We start from the raw sequence: 10,000 nt of genomic DNA on the forward strand, positions 1-10,000 counted from the left end.
GATAAAAATTACAACAAAGAGATGAAAATCACCATAAACAGATAAAAAAAACTACAACAGAGAGATAGAAAACTAAAAAACACCAAAAACAGACACAAAAACTATAACAGGAAGTCAGAAAACTACAAAACACCATAAACAGACACAAAAACTACAACAGAGAGACAGAAAACTAAAAAACACTAAAAACAGACACAAAAACTACAACAGGAAGTCAGAAAACTACAAAACACCATAAACAGACACAAAAACTACAACAGAGACAGAAAACTACAAAACGCCAAAAACAGATTAAAAAAAACTACAACAGAGAGACAGAAAACTACAAAACACCAAAAACAGACACAAAAATTACAAAAGAGACAGAAAATTACAAAACACCAAAAACAGACACAAAAACTACAACAGAGAGACAGAAAACTACAAAACACAACCACAGAAATGCAAAGTTACTAGAAAGAGACAGAAATAGAAATAAAACTCCTTGATAAAGATGGAAAATGAAAACAAATGACCAACAAACTACACAAACAGGTGAAAGCCACCATGAACACCACAAACAGATGTAAACAACAACAACAGGACATGAGCTCCATAAACAACCAGACAGTGAAATGATGTTTGATGAACCAGGGTCTCTAAACCTGGAGGCTACAGATTGTGTGTTTGTGGGTCCACGTGCCCACCGTGTGTGTGTGTGTGTGTGTGTGTGTGTGTGTGTGTGTGTGTGTGTGTGTGTGTGTGTGTGTGTGTGTGTGTGTGTGTGTGTGTGTGTGTGTGGTGTGCGTGTGCGTGTGTGTGTGCGTGTGTGTGTGTACAGCGGCCAGGTGTAACTCAGCACGGCTGTTCATTACCGTGGTAACCTGGCCTGAACCTGGCAACGCTCACTTCCTGTCACCGATACTTCCTGTGACCTTCAGCTGGTGCCAGTTCAGCAGACCCACACATGGACATACACAACTACACAACTCTATACAACACTACACAACATTATACACAGCTACACAACTCTATACAACATTACACAACATTATACACAACTACACTACTCTATACAACACTACACAGGCTGGACATACACAACTATACAACTCTATACAACACTACACAACATTATACACAACTACACAACACTATACAACACTACACAACTCTACACAACACCTGTACACAAAGACACAAAACTACAACTAAGAAACTCAAAACCTCGACAGAGAGACAACTGGAACACAACAACAACAACAATAACAACATCTGTCTGATCTCATCTTCTGGTCTTAAAGGCTCCTTTAAATATTAACTAACTCTGGTTTCCCTAATCAGCTGTTGGAGCTTCTGATTGAGTCTCTGTTGCTCAGTTTCTCCAAAACAAACTTTAAGAACAAAACATCTGAGAAACGAGAACAAAACAGCTGAGAAACATCTGAGAAACGAGAACAAAACACCTGAGAAACATCTGAGAAAGGAGAACAAAATGTCTGAGAATGGAGAACAAAACGTCTGAGAAACAAAAATAAAACATCTGAGAAATGAGAACAAAACATCTGAGAAATTTCTGAGAAACAAGAACAAGACGTCTGAGAAAGGAGAACAAAACGTCTGAGAAACAAAAATAAAACATCTGAGAAATGAGAACAAAACATCTGAGAAACATCTGAGAAACAAGAACAAAATGTCTGAGAAAGGAGAACAAAACATCTGAGAAACAAGAACAAAACGTCTGAGAAATGAGAACAAAACGTCTGAGAAATAAGAACAAAACGTCTGAGGAACGAGAACAAAACATCTGAGAAAGGAGAACAAAACATCTGAGAAACGTCTGAGAAAGGAGAACAAAATGTCTGAGAAAGGAGAACAAAACATCTGCGAAAGGAGAAACAAAACGTCTGAGAAATGAGAACAAAACATCTGAGAAAGAAGAAAAAAACATCTGAGAAAGAAGAACAAAACGTCTGAGAAAGGAGAACAACTCATCCTCTCTGATCTCAGAAACCTTCAGTTTGATGTTTATGAAGCTTCGAAACTAGAAACTAAAGATGGAACAAACTCTGCTTCTGGTTTATTTCCACCAGACGGGGAGGAGGCTCCACCAACCGTTAACACTGGAGTCATGTTGCACCGCACACACATGCACACACATGCACACACATCTCCACGTGCACGCACATCTCCACGTGCACATCTCCTCATTGAAACCTGAGCAGCGTCTCTAATGCTGCTGACAAGGTGTGATTTCCTCTCTGAGATTCCTGGAGGATTCTTTCCAGGCTGCAGGTCAACCAAGCACCCACCTGGATCTGGATCTAGGTCTGGGTCTGGATCTGGACTGAGCATAGACCTGCTACTGCATCTGGACTAACCGTAGACCTGATGCTGGATCTGGACTAACCGTAGACCTGATGCTGGATCTGGAGGGAGGTTTATTAATAACCCTAAAGAATGATCCAATGTCCAAATGTCCGACTGTCCTTGAACGTGTCGTCTGTGAAAAACCAAATCTGAGCTTCAAATCTAGAAAATGTAGAAAAATGTCTTTATTCCAAATATCTGACTTTAAAAAATCACTAAAAATAAACTGTTTGCTGTGTCCAGATTCTGTAAAAAACTAAAAATTCTGCACTCCTCACCACAACAGAGAAGCCATGGCTGACTCAACTATGACCAACAGTCACATAACTAAAATTAGATTTACACAGCCTGCAGTTAATCCTGCATGTGCAGAAAACATCCAAAATCTGATGCAAAACAACCACAAAAAGACGTAAAAGGACCAAAATTTGATGTGAAACTGTCAAAAAGACATAACACAGCTGAAAATTGACACAAAATGGCCACGAAAAGATGCAAAACAACTTAAATGCAACATAAAACAGCCACAAAAAGATGAAAAACATCCCAAATATGATGTGAAACAGTCAAAAAAGACATAACACAACTGAACAGTGACACAAAATGAACACAAAAAGTCAGAAAACAACATGAGTTAAAAAACAAGTAAAAAAAACCTACAAATAACGTAAATGGACTGAAATATGATGTGAAATGGCACAAAAAGGTATAAAATGACCAAAACTTAAACGTGTTGATTTCAGGTTCTTTGTCAAATTGTGTAAAACAGACGTGAATATGCAAGAAAGATGTCGAACATCTAAAATGTGACAAAAAAGGACCCCAAAAAAATGGAAAACATCCAAAATATGATGTAAACGACAACAAAAAGACTTTAAGCAGCTGAAATGTGAGGAAGACAAGTAGAAAAAGATGGAAAAGGACCAAAATATTATGTCACATAGTCAAACAAAAAAACCTAAACTGAAAAGTGACACAAAATGACCACAAAAAGCTGGAAAACAAAAAACAAAAAGACGGAAAATATCCAAAATGTGATGGACACAACAAGATGTGAAGCAGTCAAAAAAGACATGATGGGGCCGAAAAGTGACACAAAATGAGCACAAAAAGATGAAAAACAACCTAAATATGATGCAAACTGGTAGACAAAAACGACTACAAAAGATGTAAAGATGCAAAAAAGATGACGAACATCCAAAATGTGACACAAAATGACCCCAAAAAGATGTCGAACATCCAAAATGTGACACAAAATGACCCTAAAAAGATGGAAAACATCCACAATGTGACGTAAACAAAACAAAAACCATAAAAAGGTGCAAAAGACCAAAATATGATGTAAAACTGTCAAAAAAGACATAACAGAGCTGAAAAGTGACACACAAGGACCACAAAAAGATGGAAAACAACCTAAATATGATGCAAAACGGCCACAAAAACACAGACAGCATCAAAAATGTGACATAAACGACAACAAAAGCAAACGAATCAGCTGAAATCTGATGCAAAACAACCATTAAAGACGTAAAAGGACCAAATTATGATGTGAAGCAGTCATAGAGAGAGGAGTTCATACTGCAGAGAAAAATGAGCTACAGTGAAGGAAAATGTCCAGAAACTGAGAGGTAAATGTGAATAATTTTACTCTGCCACTGGAATAACTGGAGTCCCGACCTAGAATCATGTGTGTGTTATAAAAGAAGGTTCCTGAATCAGGACGAGGATCTTCACACTCGTCTTTATGTAAACCGTCGGCCCACACCGAGGCTGCTGCCAGTAGATCTGAAGGTTCCTAATAATCTGCAGCCACATGCTCCACACTATGTCAGCCACAGAAAGGACAGATGACTGCAAGCTCTCAGCCTCCCTCCGTCTCCATGGCGACCAAAGCCCCAGCATCAAGGTCTGCGGTGGGACGGCAGGAAGCGAGGGCCTTGTATGGCTGCTGAGTCACAGGTTGGGTTTGTTCAGGTGTCGTGTGCAGATAGTCGGCCATCTGTCCAAAAGCACCACCTGCTGCTGCTGGGCTCAGATTCTGCCGCTAACGCATCACTAACGTCCACAAAAACTGGTCTCCTGTTTAAAATAGCGGCAGATTCTGCCGCTAACGCATCACTAACGTCCACAAAAACTGGTCTCCTGTTTAAAATAGCGGCAGATTCTGCCGCTAACGCATCACTAACGTCCACAAAAACTGGTCTCCTGTCTAAAATAGCGGCAGATTCTGCCGCTAACGCATCACTAACGTCCACAAAAACTGGTCTCCTGTCTAAAATAGCGGCAGATTCTGCCGCTAACGCATCACTAACGTCCACAAAAACTGGTCTCCTGTTTAAAATAGCGGCAGATTCTGCCGCTAACGCATCACTAACGTCCACAAAAACTGGTCTCCTGTCTAAAATAGCGGCAGATTCTGCCGCTAACGCATCACTAACGTCCACAAAAACTGGTCTCCTGTCTAAAATAGCGGCAGATTCTGCCGCTAACGCATCACTAACGTCCACAAAAACTGGTCTCCTGTTTAAAATAGCGGCAGATTCAGATGCAACACAAAACTAACAGAAAACTTTTCTAGAACCTCTCTAGAACCTCTGTATAACCTGTCTAGAACCTCTCTAGAACCTCTCTATAACCTGTCTAGAACCTCTCTAGAACCTCTCTAGAACCTCTCCAGAACCTCTCTAGAACTTTTCCAGAACCTCTTCAGAACCTCTCTAGAACCTTTCCAGGACCTCTCTACAACCTATCCAGAACCTCTGTAGAACCTTTCCAGAACCTCTACAGAACCTCTCCAGAACATCTCTGGAACCTCTCCAGAACATGTCCAGAACCTCTGTATAACCTCTCTAGAATCTCTCCAGAACCTCTCTAGAACCTCTCCAGAACATCTCTAGAACTTCTCTAGAACTTCTCCAGAACCTCTCTAGAACCTCTGTATAACCTGTCTAGAACCTGTCTACAACCTCTCTAGAATCTCTCCAGAACATGTCCAGAACCTCTGTATAACCTGTCTAGAACCTCTCTAGAACCTCTCTAGAACCTCTCCAGAACATCTCTAGAACTTCTCTAGAACCTCTCCAGAACCTCCCCAGAACCTCTGTATAACCTGTCTAGAACCTGTCTACAACCTCTCTAGAATCTCTCCAGAACCTCTCCAGAACTTCTCCAGAACCTAGAACCTCTCTAGAACCTCTCCAGAACCTCTCTAGAACCTCTCCAGAACCTCTAAGTGGTCTGGTATCTCCGAGCCTGCAGCAGACTGACTGGGTGAATCCGTCTCCTCTGCCTGAGCGTCCCTGAGGACACCAGAGTCTCCGTCAGGACAGGATGAAGGCGTTGCTAAGCAACTGGTACCTGGCAGCACGCCGGCCTCGTCCAATTAAAAGAGAGAAGCCGCCGGGAGGAGCAGAGTGACAGAACTGCTAATCGCTGGTGTTCACACAGATCACATAATCTGTTCCTCTGCTGCTGGTAGAACTACTGAAGATCTGAATGAGACCAGTTTAGATCCGATGATACCTGATCATCTGACGTTCCAGTTTAGATCCGATGACACCCGATCATCTGACGTTCCTCTACCTTAGAGCTCCTTACCTTAAACTCTGGAAACGTTCCTGAGATCACAGCTGGATGACTTTCTGTTTCCAGAACTATAACTTTCTGTTTTCTGAATGAGCAGATGGATCTCCAAACTGAGAGCTGCTCTGTGATCTCAGGTTTTATTTGTGTGTAAAACCAAACGTTCTACATCCTTTAACCTCAGAACCTCCAAACCCATCGAGAGGTTTAAAAAGCATCCTATGTTTTTGAAATATTACCAAAATGTCACCATCCATCGTCTGTAAAACTGTAAAAAGTTTTTAGAAATCCCAGAATTTGTACTTTTAGATGTTTCTGGTCCCGATCATGTCAAGATTAGACTGAATGACTTTATTAATCCTAAATGAAGTTGTTCCAGCAGCTGGATGTTAATAAAGGGATCAACAATAAGACAAGACAATTAGGGTATAATTAAAATCATTAAGTTAAAATAAGAAAAATAACAAAAACAAGACACAAAATGAGTCAAAACAACAAAAAACGAGACAACAAATAACACAACTTTACAAAAATTAGACATAAAACGACATAAAATGACCCAAACAAGAAATCTGAGACACAAAATGAGAAAAAACAAGATAGAAAAACAAGACTAAGGAGACAAAACTGCCTCTCAGAGTCTGTAAAAGCCGGAAACATAGAGATAAATAAACATCTAGAGGACGAGGAGACAACATGACCATGAAGAGACACAAGATGAAGATAAATAATGACAAAGACGAGACAAAAACCAAACCAAAGCATCACAACAAGGACAATAAATGACCAAAACGAGACAGAAAATGACACAAAATGACAAAAATGAGATGAAAGGTAAGTCAGAACAGCACAAAACAAGACAAAAAAATAACAGAATTTTACAAAAATTAGACACAAAACAAAATGAGACAAAACAAGACAGAAAAACAACACAATGGAGACAAAACTGTCCCAAAGACACATGGAATAACACAAATGACAGACAAAAACAAAAATGAAACACAAAACAACAGAAACACGACAAAACTGTCTCTGTTGAGGATGGAAACATGGAGTTAGATAAACATCTAGAGGATGAGGAGATAAAACCACCAGAGACACAAGATGCCAGAAGATAAATAATGACAAAGACGAGACAAAAACCAAACCAAAGCATCACAACAGAGACAATAAACGACCAAAATAAGACAAAAAATAACACAAAATGATAAAAATTAGATGAAAAATGACACAAAACTACAAAAACAACAGAAAATACATCACAGAATAATACAACTTGACATAAATCAGATATAAAACAACACAAAGTGAGACAAAGTGAGAAAAACAAGACGGTTATTAATAATAAAAAAAAAAACAGCCAAACAGTAATAGACAGAAAACAACAGACTGGAAACAGAACTGTCTGAGTCTGTAGAGGATAGACAACCTTTACAAAAAGCAGCTGAAATGTCATGCAACACAACCAGAAAAAGATGTAAAAGGACCAAAATATGGTGTGAAACTGTCAAAAAGACATAACACAACCAAAAAGTGACACAAAATGACCACAAAAAGCTTGAAAACAGTCTAAATGTGACGCGAAATGACCCCAAAAAGACGTAAAACTTCAAAAATGTGATGCAAACAACACAAAGATGTAAAACATCCAAAATGTGACGTAAACAACAACAAGACTTGAAGCAGTCAAAATGTGATGAAAACAACCAGAAAAAGATGTAAAATGACTGAAATGATGGTCTTTTTTCTGGTTTCCATCATTCTAACTGACAGAAGACGTCTCTCAGTTCTTCATGATGTTCTGGTTCCACAGAGCTGTAGGACTTTAGATGAACCCTTCTGTTGTTCTGTATATTAATCATAAGGTTCTCTGGATGTTCTGGTTCCTGTAGGACTTTAGATGAACCCTTCTGTTATTCTGTATATTAATAATAAGGTTCTCTGGATGTTCTTACCACTCCGATAGAGAAGTAGTTGTTGACGATGCTGTATGGAACCGGATCTCCTTTCTCCTCCTTGTCATCGGGGACGATGTCGATGTTCCAGCGGTCCAGAACCACCTCGGTGCTGTGTTCGATGTCCCGGAGGAACTTCAGCAGGCTGCCGCCCTCGTAGCCTGCAGACCGGACGGAGAAAACGTCAAATAAAGATTAGAAAAGACCAAAAATAAAACCACAACCCTGAACCTGAATCCTCCAGAACTGACCCAGCAGCTCTGACATCAGTAGAACCACATCTCTGAGCTGAAGGATGGAAAGTATCTGATATATGATCCAGTTTATGATTTGTTTTAAAGTTTCAAGCAGCAGAGAGGATTTAGAATGAATTCATCATAAATAAGCTCCCAGAGTTAAAGCTTCAGATGAATGAACAACAGTCAGAAGGTTTTTACTTTATAAATGTGGAATGTAAAAAACTTTAATACAGTTATGATGTTTAAATAAATACTAAATGAACCAGCTGAAGATAAACCCTGGACTGATCCTCTGGAGACCAGGACCCTGATGTTGTGATGGGTAACACTGAGATGTTTTCAGGTTTGTTTCAGTTTGTGGTCTGAATCTGCTCCCTGAAGCTCGTTGGTGCTGCTGCTCTAATTAACGTCCTGAGAGCTGCAGCTAATCACAGGACTGACGTCAGCACCGCTCATCAACACCTAACGGCTTCATTTCCTCAAAACTCTTCCCTGAAACGACTGTTAAGGTTTGAAATGAAGCTGACACTGTTTAGAGTCCAACAATTGAACAGTTTAAGGTTTTCTTTCTTTTAAACATGTAGAAAAGGTGAAATCTGAAGGCTAGAATCCATAAAAATCCCAAAAAATAATCTGTTATTCCCCCAGAGCCACTTCAAAGTTCATTAATGTTCCTTATTCTGATGGAATCTAACAGAAAACTCAGATGCTGGATGAAACTCATGAACCTCTGAAACCTCATGAACCTCATAGATCTCATGAACCTCATGAACCTCATGAACCTGATGAACTTCACTGACCACATGGATCTCATGAACCTCATGAATGTCATGAATCTCATGAACCTCATGAATGTCATGAACCTCATGAACCTCTTAAACCTCATGACCCTCATGAACCTCATGAATGTCATGGACCTTATAAACCTCTTAAACCTCATGACCCTCATGAACCTCATGACCCCCATGAACCTCATTAATGTCATGAACCTCACGAACCTCTTAAACCTCCTGAACCTCATGAATGTCATGGACCTTATGAACCTGATGAAGCTCATGAACCTGATGAACTTCATGGACCTCATGGACCTCACCTCCTCCCCAGCGAAGGCAGCGAGCCAGATCGTTCCCGGTCCCCAGAGGAAGAATCGCCACCGGAGGATGTTGGGAGAAGTTCGCTTTATCTGCAGAGAAATTGACATTTTAATAAAAGTTTAGTTTGGGTTGATTCAGCTGCTGGTTCCTAAACTGAAACTCAGTAAGTTAAATGAAGAAACATGAGAAATGATGTTGACATTATTATATCAATGATCAGAATAACGTCAGAAACGTCAAAGATTTATCTAAAATATTTATTAGATTTTTATTCTAATGCTGAGGAGTAGGTTCCTAGAATTAGAAACATTGCTGTTCGTGTTGATTCAAGTTTTTTTTTGTTTAAATAATCAGAGAAATGTAACTTTTGTATTTCCCATCATTGTAACATCTCTGAGTTCTTCTTCATGATGTTCTGGTCCTCTGGAGCTGCAGGACTTTAGACTGCAGTGAAAAATGTGCTCAAAACAGAACAAATACACAGAGAACCTGCTTTAGTTTCAGTATTTTAGAGGAAACTCTTGAGCTACAGAGAGGAGAACCTTCCTACCGATACAGTCCAAGATCCAGCCCACCGTCCCGTCTCCTCCACAGGCCAGAACCCGGAAATCTGGAACGTCGTGGAAGAAGTTGAGCCTGAGGAGACAGAAAATAAAGAAGGGTTTACAGCTGATAGAGATGGGGGATTGTTCTGATCTCTGAGGAACACCGTCACAGGTCAGTACCGAGTGTCTTCTAGTGTCTCCTAGTGTCTCCGAGTGTCTCCTAGTGTCTCCTAATG

General features: G+C 40.0%; 1 protein-coding gene across 4 annotated transcripts in view; it reads right to left on the reverse strand.

Moving 5' to 3' along the window:
• LOC111578199 (diacylglycerol kinase beta) overlaps positions 1-10,000 on the reverse strand; it is a 95,114-nt gene that overhangs the window by 52,539 nt on the left and 32,575 nt on the right. For all 4 annotated transcript variants that reach the window (XM_055015152.1, XM_055015150.1, XM_055015149.1 and 1 more), the window contains 3 exons: positions 9,770-9,855; positions 9,219-9,308; positions 7,887-8,047 (listed from right to left, as the gene is read on the reverse strand). In XM_055015152.1, coding sequence (XP_054871127.1) covers positions 7,887-8,047; positions 9,219-9,308; positions 9,770-9,855 — 337 coding nt within the window. The remainder of the gene's footprint in view (positions 1-7,886; positions 8,048-9,218; positions 9,309-9,769; positions 9,856-10,000) is intronic.

Source organism: Amphiprion ocellaris, chromosome 11, assembly GCF_022539595.1.
Source record: "Amphiprion ocellaris isolate individual 3 ecotype Okinawa chromosome 11, ASM2253959v1, whole genome shotgun sequence".
Taxonomy (NCBI): domain Eukaryota; kingdom Metazoa; phylum Chordata; class Actinopteri; family Pomacentridae; genus Amphiprion; species Amphiprion ocellaris.